This window comes from Aquarana catesbeiana, linkage group LG05 (assembly GCF_042186555.1).
Source record: "Aquarana catesbeiana isolate 2022-GZ linkage group LG05, ASM4218655v1, whole genome shotgun sequence".
Taxonomy (NCBI): domain Eukaryota; kingdom Metazoa; phylum Chordata; class Amphibia; order Anura; family Ranidae; genus Aquarana; species Aquarana catesbeiana.
In genome coordinates, this window is record NC_133328.1 from 289,065,851 (window position 1) to 289,082,467 (window position 16,617).

General features: G+C 43.7%; 1 protein-coding gene across 3 annotated transcripts in view; it reads left to right on the forward strand.

Moving 5' to 3' along the window:
- The window catches only part of RPRD1A (regulation of nuclear pre-mRNA domain containing 1A), a 189,997-nt gene that overhangs the window by 104,276 nt on the left and 69,104 nt on the right, over positions 1-16,617 (forward strand). For all 3 annotated transcript variants that reach the window (XM_073630773.1, XM_073630775.1, XM_073630774.1), the window contains exon 4: positions 16,115-16,236. In XM_073630773.1, coding sequence (XP_073486874.1) covers positions 16,115-16,236 — 122 coding nt within the window. The remainder of the gene's footprint in view (positions 1-16,114; positions 16,237-16,617) is intronic.

Here is a 16,617-nt window from a genome sequence, read left to right on the forward strand (position 1 = left end):
CTATTTGCGAAAGCACCGGTCCTGTAAGGCTCCATGCACACAGAACACTCAAAAAAGTCGCTCTGGATGTTGGGTTGCTGGCAGGAAAACGCTACTTTAAAAACGCAATTTTATCAGCGTTTTGCATTGACGTCAATGCGCGTTTAGCCTCGCTGGCTTTTAGCTGTGTTTCTCTGCCTCTATTCAAAATCAATGGTTCCCTATGGGAGCGCCCCCCCCCCCCTCTTCTTGGACCATACCAGGCCACATGTCCCCATGTTGATGAGGACAAGGGCCTCTTCCGGACAACCCTGGCCGGTGGTTGTCAGGGTCTGCGGGCGGGGGCTTATGGGAATCTTGGAGCCACTTTTAAGAAGAGGCCCCCCAGATCCCGGCCCCCACCCTATGTGAATGAGTATGGGGCACATTATACCCCTACCCATTCACCTAAAAAAAAATGTCAAAAATAAACACAGTACACAGGTTTTTTCAAAGTATTTTATTAAGGCAGCTCTGGCGTCTTTTCCGATTTCTTCTCCCCTCTCCAGCTCTTCTCCCTCCTCCGGTCCTTCACCCTCCTCTGGTCCTTCACCCTCCTCCGGTTCTTCTCCCCTCTCCGGTTCTTCTCCCCTCTGCGCTGTCTTCTCTCTCTTCTGCTGGGTCTTCTCCCTCCACTGTCTTCTCGCTCTTTTGCCGGATCTTCTCTGCTGTCTTCTCCCTTTGTTGTTGTTCCGATGTTAACTCAACGTGATTTCTCGGTGTAATGCTGGGTCCACCGTGTGCAATGACTCATATTGGCCTGGGGAGGGGCCAACCACTGATTTAATCCGGAGGCCCCACCTCCTTATAACATCACCACCTGAGGCATGATGGGACGATGACATCACAAGGGGTGGGGCCTCCAGTTGACGCCCATGCCAATAAAAGTCATTGCACACGGTGAATCCAGCATTACACCGGGCGATCGCGTGTCAAGGTCGGAAGAAGAGCAGAGGGAGAAGACAGCAGAGAAGATCCAACAAAAGAGCGAGAAGAAAGCGCGGAGAGGAGAAGAACCAGAGAGGGGAGAAGGAATCGTAAGATGCCGGAAATGCCTTAATAAAATACTTTATAAACCTGTGTACTAAGGACAAGTCCGTTTGTTTACTTATTCCAGGATGCCGATAAAATATCAACTAACTGTGCTTCTAAGGTTATTAGCAATGTATGTATATCATACATACATTGCTAATAACGACTTCTCATTGTACTTTCTGCTTTTGATTATTGTAATGCTGGAAAATTTCAATAAAATCTTTTGGAAAAAAAAAAAAAACCTGTGTACTGTGTTTGCTTTTGACAATTTTTTTTTAGGTGAATGTGTGTACCCCATACTCATTCACATAGGGTGGGGGCTGGGATCTGGGGGCCCTCTTCTTAAAGGGGGCTTCCAGATTCCGATAAGCCCCCACGTCCGCAGACCCCGACAACCACCGGTCAGGGTTGTCGGGAAGAGGCCCTTGTCCTCATCAACATGGGCACAAGGTGCTTTGGGGTGGGGGGCCATTGATATTTTTTTTTTAACAAAAGAAAAGGGGGGGGGCATTGATTTTGAATAGAGGCAGAGAAACGCCCGACCAGGCTTAACGCTATACAGCGTTAAGCCACGTTTAACAGCTTTTACTGGCATCTGGCGTTTTCAGGATTGCTCTTGAACACGATTTTAGGGCGTTTTAGGGACAACAGCTCATAAACTGCTGATAAATGTCCTTAAACGTCCATGTGTGCAAGAATGCATAGGATAACATAGAGGGGAGTTCATGGGCTGTTAAAAAAAAAAAGGCCAAACTCCCAAAAACATCCCTTTATGAGCTTCAGTGTGCATGGAGCCTCAAGCCCCGTACACACGATCGGATTTTCCGATGGGAAATGTTTGATGTCAGGCTGTTGGCGGAAAATCCGACCCTGTGTATACTCGGACAATTGTTGTCGGACTTTCCGCCAACAAATGTTGGCTAGCATGTCTTCTAATTTTCTGCCAACAAATGTGCGTTGTCGGATTTTCCGATTGTGTGTACACAAGTTCGTCGGACAAAAGTCCAAAGTACAAACACACATGCTCGGAAGCAAGGATGAGCCACAAGTGGTCGGTCTTGTAAACTAGCGTTCGTAATAGAGAATTAACATTTGTGACATGGCAAGTTATGAAATCTCCAAATGCAGCGCACAATTCTCTTCTTCTTTAATGGGATAACAATGAAGCTGCTTTGCTGGTGATACTGATGGAGTTATTGCAAACATATTTTCAAAGGCTTTTTTTTTATAGTGATATCAAGAATAATATTATTTATTTATTTTTTTTTTTATTTGGGCAAGTTACCACAACACCATTATCCTGTAGTTTTTAAGATCAAAGATACAACTATGTTGGTGTCCCTTGTCAATTTTACATTGTATTTTTAAAAATGTATTTGCCTACTCCCAAAATGTCATTTGAAGTAAAATACATAGCCAAGTATTATTCTCCACAATTTTTTTATTGTGCATTAAAAAAAGAAAATAAATACAATTAGACATGCTATCTGCCAATAGAATTTAACCAAAAAGTGCATTCTATGCATCCAAAAATATAGAAAATATAACAAATCAAATCATTATTCTACCAAAAAAATAATGTCAAAGCAATAACACGAAGGCCAATAATAAATAACGCGTTATTTCCTCCGATTCTGCAACATGTCTGGTTGACGAACGGCTGTTCAGAAACTAACTGAAAAGCACAAAATGAAAAGCGCAAACTGAAAAGCGCTAAATAAAAAACGCAAGAAGAAAAGGGCGAATCAACACTCACCAAACTTCTACTAACACAAAATTAGCAGAAGGAGCCCAAAGGGTGGCGCTAAAGAGCTGAAAAACCACGTAGTGCCTCACTACGTTCATAATTGTTGGCCAACATTTGTGTAACCATGTGTATGCAAGACAAGTTTGAGCCAACGCCCTTCAGACAAAATTCCACGGTTTTGTTGGCGGAAAGTCCAATCGTGTATACGAGGCATTCGTCTTGCCTGCTCAAGATTCATTACCAGCTTCAGGACACCATGCAGCATCCCTTTTTTGGACCCAGCACCAACAGTCTGGAGTCCCTGCTTGAGTCTATCTGCTCCTTGGAGTATTCCTTAGCTCCATTCGGTATAACACCCTCCTTTGTCCACTGGGGAGGAAGTTTTCCCAACTCTGTCAAAGCTTAGGCAAAAAAAATCTGTTGTTTGCTCACTCAGTATGCAAGAGCTGCAAGTATTTTTAACTTTCAATAATATTTCAATAAAACGATACACACATTATAGCAGCCAGAACCCTGGCACAGGCTTACAAAAAACAGTGAATTGTAAACATAGACACGTATAAGGCATTGCCAAAAAACCTAGTGACCGAGTATCAGAAGACATTGCAATCATCTCACCGTATTCATAGGAACATCAAAGAACTAAGAGTCTGTCTAAAATTATCTCACGGGAGAGAAATTGCATATACCATACATCTTGAACGTATCAGAGAAGAAAGAAGCAAGGAAAGCAAAGAGAGTGTAGAGAGTGTGGAGAGAAAAGAGGGGAAACCCAGAGAAAGGACAAGAAAGTGATGCTACTCGGGGACAAGCTAAACATGGACAAGTCCCCTAGAGCCTCACATGTACATAGTCAGCCCAAGGCCTCCAGATGGTCTCAAACCTTTTTACAGTATTGTTAAATACACTAGCGATTTGCTCATTTAGCATTATCCAAGAAAACTTTGTTCTGTACAACAATATGCTCACAGAGGCCTTCTTCCATGACCTGGCTATAGAAAGCTTACCTGCTAAAAGCATAAAGAAAATGAATCGTTGTTTGGAGCGAGGCAGATGTGCAATAGGTTCATTTAACAAAGCCAAACATGGTCGCAGGGGGGATAGGAACCCCTGAAACTTTCTTTATCAAGGCAAAAACTTTGTTCCAGAAGCTCCGCAACTTTGGACACTCCCACCATATATGATAGATCCTACCTACTGCTTGGCATCCTTGGAAGCACAGAGCCGAAGAAGATGGATAAAGCCTCGACAAGCGAAGAGGGACCATGTACCATAGTGACAGAACCTTGGCATTAACCTCCTCTAGAGAAATGTCCTTCCACTCAGCCTACAAGGGTGTGATGAACGAGTGCCAGTGGTCAACATCCCTGTCAGAGGCCAGATCCGAATCCCACGCCCGCATGTAAAGGAATTTTTCTGGGGAGTCAGGCAGCAGCCTGTAGATAATAGATATGCCGCCCCTGTGCCCAGCCTCCTGTGCACACATGTCTCATAAGGAGTAACCTTAAGATCTTTAGTCACTGACAGGCCTAAAGAATGCAAACAATTATTTCGGATGGCGGCATTTTAAGCTTGGAGCCACCAATGAAAAGCCTCAGGATATAGATCCTTCCCACATGTTTATCACTCCACAAACTGCAACGCCAAATCCAGAGGGGTGTCGATTTTAATCTCTAATAGGCTGCCTTGGCGATTCCAAGAAATGCTAGCAGACCCCGAGGGACGCTATTTGTTTCTAAAGGGACGCTTGGGGGAGGCCCAGTTCACGCTGGCCACTCTTTACGCTCCTAATGAGCAGCAAGCAAGCTTTATCAAGTGTACAATAAGGAAACTGATGGAATACAGGGAAGGCCAGCTGATCTTGGGGGGAGACTTTAATGTACCCCTGGATCCCTTAGTGGACACGTCTTCTGGCACCTCCTCTTTGTCGCAGACTCACCGAAAATGTATTAGACAATCTATGCACAATGCCAATCTAATTGATATCTGGAGACTCCAACATTCGGGAGAGAGGGATTATACTTTCTTCTTTTCCCCTCATAAAGTATACTCCAGAATAGATCTTTTCCTGATGCCACATGACCAGCTACATCTGGTGGAAACGTCCACAATTGGTCAGATCACATGGTCAGACCATGCACCAATCCACCTCACGTACACACTTACTGAGAGACCCTCACCTAGGTCTCTCTTCTGGCGACTGAATGAGAGCTTGCTGCAGATTCCGGAGGTGCTGGAGGATGTGTCCAACGCCATAGATGCATATTTTCAGGAAAATTATACCCAGGACTGTGACCCCGGTATTTTGTGGGAAGCTCACAAGTGTGTGTTACGGGGTGTACTTATTAAACATGGGGCCGCTATTAAAAAAGAGAGGAATGCACAGCTTACCGGGTTGCTCTCTGACCTATCTACAATAGAATTGCAACATAAACAGTTGCCTACTCGAGATCTTGAGCTGAAGTTGGGGACCTTGTGCGCACAAATTACAGATTTACTCCTCTATAAAGCAAAGGCCGCTTTGCAGTTCTGCCGCAAGATGTCTTACGAGTCGGGAGAGAAATGTGGTAAGCTGTTGGCCAGGTCGGTGAAGGAAATTAAAGCAGCCTCGTACATTCCATAGGTAACATTACCAGATGGTAAGAAGGCCACCCTCGCGAAGCAAATTGCAAAGGGTTTTGAAGCCTTCTACTCTGACCTATACAATCTCCCCTCCCCCCCTCTAGTCTAGCAGATATCGACAAATATGTCTCGGAAGCCCAAATCCCCTCACTGCCTGAAGAAACTAAGTGTCTGTTAGATGAACCAATCACGTTAGAAGAACTACAAATAGCAATAAAATCCATGAAAATAGGTAAAGCACCAGGACCGTCCGGTTATACAATTCAATATTATAAGACTTTCCTAACAGTGTTAGGCCCACGACTTGTGACATTTTTCAACACACTAGGGGTGAGCTCTAGCTTTCCTAATGAAACTCTCAAAGCTCATATCTCTTTAATCCACAAGGAGGGGAAAGACCCATGCTCATGTGGGAGCTATCGTCCCATATCTCTTTTAAATGTTGACCTCAAAATATTTTCTAGAATCATAGCAACTAGGTTAGCGGCACATCTCAATTCCCTGATCCACTTAGATCAAGTGGGGTTCATCCCTACCAGAGAAGCCAGGGATAATACCATTAAAGTCCTCAACCTTGTCCACGTAGCAAAGACTAAGAAAATCCCCAGCATTTTTATTAGCACCGACGCGGAGAAGGCCTTCGACAGGGTGCATTGGAACTATATGTTCTCGGTGCTCCGTCATGTCGGCCTAGGTGACAGAATGATGAAATGGATTGGTAGCATCTACTCGATTCCATCGGCACAGGTGAAGGTCAATGGTATACTCTCAAGTCCTTTTCTCATCAGGAATGGCACGAGACAGCGGTGCCCTTTGTCCCCCCTGCTTTTTGCCCTTTCCCTTGAGCCCTTCCTTTGTAAGATCAGATCGCACACGGACATAGCAGGTCTTCAAGTAGGTAACACGCACTGCAAAATCTCAGCATACGCTGACAATCTTCTGTTCTCCCTTACAAACCCTAAAATCTCCCTCCCAAATCTAATTCGAGAGTTCAAAACATTGGGAAAAATCTCGAATTTAAAAATAAACTTCACTAAGTCTGAAGCAATGGGTGTATCGTTCCCCCCAATATTCTATCTGAGCTCCAGTCAAGCTTTAAATTTAAATGGACCTCATCAGCACTTAAGTACTTGGGCACGTTTATCCCCCCAGATGTAACACGAACGTTTGACCTAAACTTCCCTCCACTATTGACAAAGACCTGGACATTGTTAGACAGATGGCACACAGGCTTCCACTCCTGGTTTGGGAGATGTATTTTACCGAAAATTCATCTACCGAAATTCATCTACCTTATTCAAGCTTTACCGATTCATATCCCACCCTCTTTCTTTAAACAGACTCATGCACTCTTCACCAGATTCATCTGGGCACACAAAAGACCGCGCTTACGCCGTTTACAGCTGACCCTACCCAAACATTGTGGGGGATTGGCAATGCCCGATATTCGCTTGTACTACATGGCCTCGCACCTGGGGCGTATACTCGATTGGAGGAGAAATGGTACTTCCAAACTATGGATAAAACTTGAACAATCACAGTCGAGTGTACCTCTGGGGGGGGCGCTGTGATGTGTTGGTGACCTTCCAAGCACTCTGAAAACTCACGCTCTTATAGGGACCACCCTGAGGAATAGCCACCAAATCACCTTTCACACAACTCTCACATCAAAGACTTCACCCCTATTCCCCATTTTGGGCAACCCAAAATTTGAACCAGGCATAGAAGCAGCGAAATTAACGTCTCTTAGAGAGACAGGAAGGGATTGCGCAATAAAGTTTATCAGCGGGGGGAAGTGACTAACCTTAGCAGATCTTTGCAATCCAGCGGGTATGTACCGACTCTTTTTGGAAAGCATTACACCTACACCACTTTTTCCACTCACTTCCAGAACCACATAACTTTACTCGAGAACTAACGCCGTTCGAGGCACTTTGTTCTGAGGACACCCCATTAGCCCACATCTTATCACAAACGTACTCATTGCTGAATACACCAACGACGCAACCTCATCTGGCTTGTCTAGCCAGTTGGGAAAAAGATCTACACCGCACCTTCTCACCCTCACAAAGGGCTCGGATCATTACCCTCTCCCTCAAATCCTCGCTCTGCGCTAAAATACAAGAATCCAATTTTAAACTGTTCATTAGGTGGTACATGACACCATCTAGACTAAGAAAATGCTTCTCGGACTCCTCCGGGCTATGCCGGCGATGTGAAGAGGAGGAGGGAACTCTGATCCATGTCTTTTGGACATGCCCTAAGATACAGATCTTCTGGGGCGAAGTTAGGGGAATTACACAAAAATTCACTGATTACGTGGTGCCAGAGGACCCCGCGTTTTTTCTTCTCCACCTCTCCTCGGTATCTATTAAGACATATAAAAAATCACTTGTTCGACATCTACTCAATGCAGCGAAGGGGTGCATCCCCATTTTTTTGGAAACAGACCCTCCCTCCTCCTATAAAATTCTGTCTCCAAAGAGTAGAGGAAATTAAGCGGATGGAGGATTTGATACTGACAGCACAACATAAGCAAGAGACGTTTAAGCAGACTTGGGACAATTGGAATATGTTCATATTTTCTGATGAGGGTCAAGGACTTTTGAGCTGACTCGGTGGGTCACGACCTCTTAGCCGGATATAGTGAGTGGACCTATCTGCCGCCGTGTCTTCCTCCCGCCCCCCCTCTTCTTCCCTTCTACTCCTTTGTACTCCCCCCCCCCCTACCCTTCCCCACACATTTCTCCTTTTTCCTTCTTCCTATATCTCTTCGCTACCCTTCTGTTTCTTTTTAGAGTAAAGTGGAAAATTGGGTGAGGACCACCATAAATAGATAATTCCGATACGAGATGAGGATTGCCACAGAATATACCTTAACGGTAGACAATACATATGTTTATGAACCTTATGTTTGCAAGCTTGTTCTGTTCTATAATGTATACTTCTTCTTTACGAATTACAATTGTAACACGGTTTTTCTCAGTGTAATTGTATGTATTGGTGGGTTCCCCGCCCATGTTTGGAGTTTAATAAACTTTATATTTGAAAAAAAAAGAAAAGCCTCAGGATCCTGGCCAGGTGGGGAGTTAGAATTGTTGAAGAGGTGATTTAGCAGATAAAAGGGTGAAATGTCATTGCCAAACAATGCACACTTGTGTATTTGCCCATCGCAATACATGGATATTAGAGTCCGACCTGATTGCAATTGTGATGGCAAATATTAGGGAGGAGAGGGGACACCCCTGCTTAGTACCTCTGGTGATCGAAACAGGCTCGGAGTGAAAGCCCTGGAGTCTCACTTTCGCTATCGTGTTCTTAAGTGCTCGCAAGCCCATACCTCCAGCAACCCGAATAGATATGGCCAAGAGACCGAGTTGAAAACTTTTTGGAGATCAATGGACAATAGCATACCAGTTTGAGATTGACCCCCTGTCCACCCCGACTGCAATATAGAGATAAGATCAATGGCACAGCGTACTTGGTCAGGTCCCTGTCTACCCGGGTTAAATCCTACTTGATCTTTATGAATATAGGTATTTATGAAGGAAGCCAATCTATTGGCCTAGATTTTCGTAAGTAGCTTGAGATTATTGTTGATTAAAGAGATTGGTCTGTAATTTACGAGTCCTTCCCAGGCTTAGGGATTATGGAAATAAATATCCGCGTCCAGTTTGTGTCCTGCTCGCAGGGAGTTAAAGAACCTCTCCAGATAAGGGGCCAATGTGTTGGCAAATTTTTGGCAATAGACTGCCAAAAAACCCATCTGGGCCAGGCACCGAGGCCCGTTTCATCAGCTTGATGGCCTGGAGGACTTCCGTAACTGTAACAGATGACGCCATCATTTCCATGTGGGTATCAGCAAGTTTCAAATCGGCCAGGGAAACAGACTGGTAACATTTCAAATAAAATCTATGGAATTCAGTTAGTGCTTTCTGCGGATCCTGGGTGTAGACTCCTGACAAGCAACAAATTTTAAGGGGAGCCGAAAAGCACCCTTTAGGGCTAAGTTTTGCAGCCAACATAGATCTTTTTGCATGTAAGATTTTGCCGCCGATCAACGCAGGCTTTTTTCTACTCTCAAGGTGAGTAACAAATTAACCACTTGCCGACTGCTTCACGCACATATACTGCGGCAGAAGGGCACGTACAGGCATGCTAACGTACCTGTACGTTGCCCTTTAAGAAGCGGCTTGTGCCCGCCGTGAGCTCCGTGAGTGTGATCACGGGTCCCGCGGACTGGATGTCCGCGGGGATACCTGCGATCGTCTCACGGAGAGGGAGAACGGGGAAATGCTGACGTAAACAAGCATTTCCCATTTCTGCCTAATGACACTGACACTGATCACAGCTCCCTGTAATCGGGAGCGGTGATTAGTGTGATGTCACATGTAGCCCCTCCTTTTAATTGCACTGATCGCTCTATAAATGTGAATGGTCCCAAAATAGTGCCAAAAGTGTCCGATCTGTTCGCCATAATGTCGCAGTCACAATAAAAATCGCTGATCGTCGCCATTGCTAGTAAAAAAAATAAATAATAATTAAAAATGCCTTAGAACTATCCCCTATTTTGTAGACGCTATAACTTTTGCGCAAACCAATCAAACGCTTACTGAGATTTTTTTTTTTACCAAAAATATGTAGAAGAATACGTATCGGCCTAAACTGAGGGAAAAAAAATGTTTTTTTATATATTTTTGGGGGATATTTATTATAGCAAAAAGTAAAAAATAATGTGTTTTTTTCAAAATTGACGCTATTTTTTTGTTTATAGCGCAAAAAATAAAAACCGCAGAGGTGATCAAATACCACCAAAATAAAGCTCAGTATTGTTTGGGAGCCACGTCGCATGACGGCGCAGTTGTCAGTTAAAGTGATGCAGTGCCGAATAGCAAAAAGTGCTCTGGTCTTTGGCCAGCCAAATGGTCCGGGGCTTAAGTGGTTAAGGGCAAGTCTAATAGATTCTCCAGACGCAATCTGGATAAATTTACCCCAAAGTGTCGCCTTGTGGCCAGCCCACAAGGTGACTGGTGAGACGAGTCTGATTGATTTAAAAGAAAATATTCCACTATATTTTTCTTTATTTCAGCACACTGGACCAGATCACTCAGGAGGGCTTTATTAAGACACCAGGTGAAGGGTCTGTTGCCAGACGCTACACGCAGAATAGAAATTGAGACAATTGCGTGATCGGGCCATGCAGTCCTCTTTACTGCTAGCTTGAGAGATAGAAGGGATAAGGGCAGGGCGAGCAAACACATGATCTATCCTGGCATAATGTTTATGAGCGTGAGACAAATGTGTAAAATCCCTAGTAGTTGGGTGGTTATCCCGCCAGACATCCATAAAACCCAAAGAGTGGAGCAGTTTGGCAACTCGAAGGCTTGCCATTGTTGGCCGATGCAATTGGGCACCTAAAGGCCTGGATTTATCTAGACTGAGATCCAAGGCAAGGTTTTAATCGCCTCCACAAACCTAATTGCCTTCAAAATGTTGGGATAGAGTGCGGAACATGACCCGGCCAGTGTTGGGGGCATAGTAGTAGAGAAAAGTATATAGTGTAGTGTCAATATAACCTTTGAGTAAAAGAGAGCGTCCATCAGGGTCTTTCACTTTTTGGATCAAAGAAAAGGGAGCCTGTTTAGAGAAGAGAATGGCTACTCCCCTAGTTTTATTATCTGCATTGGCGATGTAAAATTGTGAAAAATGTTTATGGAGGAAAGATGGTTTGTAGGAGGCAGGAAAGTGGGTTTTCTGCAGAAAAACAATATCTGCTTTTTCGAGAATGATAGTACTGGAATGCTTTACGCCGCCTTACTGGTGAATTTAGGCTCTGGGCGTTGTGAGAGCGTAATCTCAATAATGGAGGTCTATTTGGAGCCATGGTGTACAGGGGAAAAATGGCAAAAAGGCTGCCAGGCAACTGCTTACTTCCTGCTTAGGGCCATTAGACTGTTCATCACCAGTGTGCCACCCAGGTCTCCAGATCATAAACATCAGAAAGGTCATCTCTCTGGGTCTCCAAAGGGACAGGAAAAGGGAAGAAAAAGGACAAAGTTTGTAGAAAAAGACCAAGGACCAAATAAGAAGTTTCATAAAACAGTACAGTTGCATTTGTCAAAAAACAAAAAAAAAGAAAGGAAGAAAAAAGGTCCACAAGGGACACCAAAATCTGCCATAAGGCAGACAAAACCTGAGTCAGAGTACAAAATGAGCCTATATCATGAGTCAATGGAGGCGCACCTGAACTGGGGCTCGCTTTAACCGGCCTGATCTTAAAAAAACAAAAGAGGTTAATCAGTAGCAAGAAAATAAACTGCTCCTCAGTTAATGGGTAGTACCATAAGCCAAATGTCCAGAAACCAGAAACATATCACTGTGCAATATTGAAAAACATCAATGTCATTAACGTCTATAGTATAGAATTGAACACATAAACAGTGCGATAAGAAATATCAGACATTCAAACGTAGTGACCAATCAAGATCGTGTTGGAATAAACAGCACCAGCAGGGAACCACAGGACTTCAAGGGGGTGGGCATTCCTGGAGGAGTGTTGGCTTTGTGATTTCCAGGGTGGAGAAATTGGGCATGGAGGTGGTGTGTCACTACCAGGCAGAGATGAGGGACCTTGCGAGGATCCGGCAGAGGGTTCCAGATTTATGATCCCAAGATGGAGCAGCATTTTCTCCTCTTCTTAAATTGTAGAAAAATCATAAGACTTATTCTGATAGGAGAAATGTAGGCGTAGTGGGAAAGTCCACCAGTATTTTACATCTTTGCGAGCAAGTGCTTGTAAGAGAGGTTTTAAGACACGTCGCTTCTGTATGGTATAAGCGAAATGTCAATGAAAACTTGAATCTTATGACCCCGGATGAGCATGGTCTTTCGTGGATCAGGATCCTTTCATGACCTTCTCTTTGGTAGCATAATAGTGCGGTTTCACAATGATGTCACTTGGTAAACCATCAGAGCGAGGTCAATGGTCAGGAAGGTCAGGCAGCAGGAGAAAGGAGCGGACAACAGATTCGGTATCTTTTCCTGACTCTAATACGAAAATTATAGCTCCTGGATTGGTTCTCCAGATCATCAATTTTAGAGAGCGCAGTATAAAACTGATCTTGCAGATCCTGAATGCCTTGCATATGTTGATTGGTACATGCAATAGTGGTTTGCAGCTTTCTTCCACTACTTCCACCCTGGTGCCTAGCCCCTGGATATCCGCTTTAATATCTGCAGTTATTTGAGCCGCCATGTGTGCCAAACCCCATTCCAGCAATTCAGAAAATATGGCTAATAAAACTTGTTGCCCCGGATCCACCTCTGGTAAGTGATGGAGAGGCATGTCTTCTATGACTGGGCTGGGTGGCTGTAAGCTGGGCTGAGAGTCCAAAAGATCCTCCAGGATATGGGCAATTAGGAACTTTGTGGAGGCTGGTGATTCCCTGGGAGGCACAGGGGTTCTGGAAGGAGGAGAGTGTGCAATGCAGGGATCTGTAGTATGCTCATCCCCTCCTATGAGATTTGATGGCTGTCCTCCTCTTGGCTGGGCCTGAGCTGGGGCAGCCATCTTGGATTCCTGCTGTGCAGGGCGGCTTGCTGGCGGCAGCCTGGACCCGAGTTCAGTGACCCACTCCACCAGCCATTTATGGAGCAGGGAGGTCTGAAAGGCTGATCAGCCCAGTGGGAGGCGAGGAGAGCTTGCTGAGGAGGCTGGAGCATGCGGTGATCAGCAGCCGCAGGGCGGAGCTACTCAGCTAAGCGGCCATCTTGCTGGGGCCTGCGCATGTGCCCTCCAGGTGCATCCAGAGTTATCTTTGATGCTCCTGCAGCTGCTTCTGCACACAGTAAAGGACAAAGAAGAATGTTGCCTATCCTTCATGGGTTATTTTGTGGCTGAGGAGGTTTAGGCCTCTGAAATCATTCCTTGGTAGACTTAACCCTTTTCAGTATTCATGGACACAGTACTACATGCCTAGAGTGGAGCAACCTGAATCTCAAGTTCCCAAAGTTACTGGTCTGGCCTTATTTGCCCCCAACCAAATCCTTGCCAGTACATGTGCTACTGCAATTGGTTTGTATGCTGACTGGGCATCTCCAGGTAAGCTATTTTTTCCTCCTAAGTGTTTTGCCATACAATATCCTATGAAGGAAACCTTACTTTAGAAGTGGGCCTACCCTGTGCTGGACCCAGCCCTTTCTTTTCTTAAACACCTGACCATCCTTGTCAAGGACATTCCAGTGTTTAAGGACCTGGTGGATAAACTGCTTGAAGTCCTTTCCAAGCCTCAACAGGTCAAGCATTTATTTTATAGTGCACAGACCACTTATCCAGTGATCTGAAACAGATATCTATATTGAGCACTTCTGCTCATTGGACTTTCATGCTGGGGGAGTGATCTCCAGGTTGTCACTCCAAATCCTCTTCCTCCCCACCAGCGTATGTTGAGCATTGGTCTGCTGATCTGAGTTCAAAGTTAGAAGCAGAAGACTTCATGGAAATCTGGCAAGTCACACATATGGCCTCAGAGAACATATCACTTCTTGAAACCACCCACAAAGTCCTAGCACGGTGGCACTTAGTACCAGCAAGGATAGTTAAGTATGTCCTCAACTTTCCTGCAACCTGCTTTCATAACTGCAGGGGTCTGGGAACATGAATTATCATGCCTGCTGGACCTATCCGATGGTTAACTCATTCTGGTCTGATATCTTCAGCCTCCTCTCACAGTTGTTCGATTTTGAGATCCCACCAGATCCCTTGGGTTACTCTGTTAAACAAGTGCCCACCAGAGCTGACCAAAAAATTCTGAATGAACCCTCTGCACACTCCTATATACCCTTTCTTACAAACCTTGCAATAAGAAAACAGGGTTTTTTTAGTTCACACATATTGTAATACAGGTTTAAGTTGGCCAACTGTGTCAAAGTAATCCCTTCATGGCCAGTCGATAACCTTCTCTGCAAGATGCAAAGATACTTACCCCCCCAAAAAGCATTTAGCAGTCTCTGAATTCTAGATGCCATAGTCTATACCAGTGTTTCTCAACTACAGTCTTCAAGACACCCTAACAGGTCATGTTTTCAGGATTTCCCTCAGATGAAACGGCTGTGGTAATTACTAAGGCAGTGAAACTGATCAAATTGCCTGTGCAAAATAATGGTAGACCTGAAAACATGACCTGTTGGGGCGCCTGGAGAACTGGAGTTGAGAAACACTGCTCTATACCTCTTTCCCACCCTTATACTTTATGATACCATTATGTATCCGCAGTCATAAAACCACTATTTTAGCAGAAAAATGAACCTACTTTGCCAAATATATCATTGATCTGTCAAAACCTTTATTCCATGTTTATATATGACTTGCTTAGCCTCTGAGTGAAGGGTTGACCTCTTGATAACTGATTTGGGGGTGTGTGTTCCCCTTATACATGCCATGCCCAAAGACTCCTGCAATCAATGACATAGATATCCCAGGAGATAATGCGCCGGGGCTAGTGATGTAATCTCCTAGGTGGCCGTGATGGGAAGTCATAGGGGAAGTCCATTAAAAAAAGGTACTTTCTGCAGAAATTACAACATATCAGTTTCCAAACTTTAATTCACAAGCGACGCACATTACAATGTGGTTAACTCTTAAAAATTAGTGGAACTCCGCTTTAACCTGTATAGAACACTTTCTTTTGCTACACAAGCAGAAGGTTGTTTTGAGGCCCAAGGCCTCTTTTCTTCCCAAGGTGGACTCTTTGTTGTTTCTGGAGGCCCCTGTAGGTGACAGCCTGCTTTTCATTCAAGCTTATGACCTCAGGGGTAAAGGGAGCAGCTGCAGGGGGTGAGGTTTGGGATGTAAGAGATGCATACTGAAAACTTTGAATTTTTGGCACAGGTTTTTAGAACACATGCCTAATGTTCAAAATCCCTAAGTGGTTAAGTTTTATTTGATAACAGGTTTAGTTTAAATGGACCTTGCCACATCAGGGTCCAAAGTAATAAAAGCGCATTCTGTAAATGAAGATGCTTTGTACCTACCTTTTCTTACAGCTTGTGTCTTCAAACTCAGCCGCTTCTCTGATACCTGGCTGCTATTCAACACTTCTAAGTGAATCAAATACCTGCTCACCTACCACCATGCCCCCAACCCCCTTCCTGCAAGACGCTGTTAATCCTTCTGACTCCTATGTTACTGAAGTCACTGGGAATCAGCAAAGCGGCAGAGTTTGAAGACACAGGCCGCTGAAAAGGTAAGTATACAATATCTCCTTTTACAGCCTGGGCCTTATTTGCTTTGGATACTGTAATGTTTCGTATTGTTCTTTTATAAATCCATTTAACATTCAGAACCTAGTTTGGTTATTAGAACTGAATCGGACACTACATGATGTATGGCCTAATTTCTTGCATTTCACTATAGTTCATTTTCTCTTTTAATTTTGTTGTGCTTTACCATATACAACTCATCTTTTGCTAGTTTACTTTGTAGTGATATATAGTAAACTGACCAGTGATAGTGGTGTATCAGTGATTTTAATGGAGCACTTTAGGAAAAAAAATCACCTGCAAGTTTAGTTTAAGTAATATTAGACCAAGTCAACTTTGTGTGTCTGTATATATATATATATATATATATATATATATATATATATATATATATATATAGATCTATTTTAAATATGAATTTTTATTTTGAAGATGGTGAGAAAAAAAACAAAAAGCGACCATATGAAGAAATAAAAATAAACAAAGATGACGACGACGATGATGACGATGATGATAATGCTTCTTCAAAAAGTTCTCCTGAAGATCCACCTCAGGTGCTTCATGATATAAAAAAAATCTGAGATTGTTTTTGAACTTGAGTAATTATTAGTAGTTACTTTCAACTGGGAAAAAAGAGAGAGACTTGGTGGTCCCATACCTAGTTAGATATACCATGAAGAAAATACCCCCTAAATGGGACTTTGATAGACCACCAAACACTGGATAAATGTAAACAAAGTTTATTGCACAAATATGGAACAATAAGACAGGTGAGTATATATACATATAAAAAGACGTATAACGTCTAGTAGTGCACTACTAGACGTTATACGTCTTTTTATATGTGTATATACTCACCTGTCTTATTGTTCCATATTTGTGCAATAAACTTTGTTTACATTTATCCAGTGTTTGGTGGTCTATCAAAGTCCCAT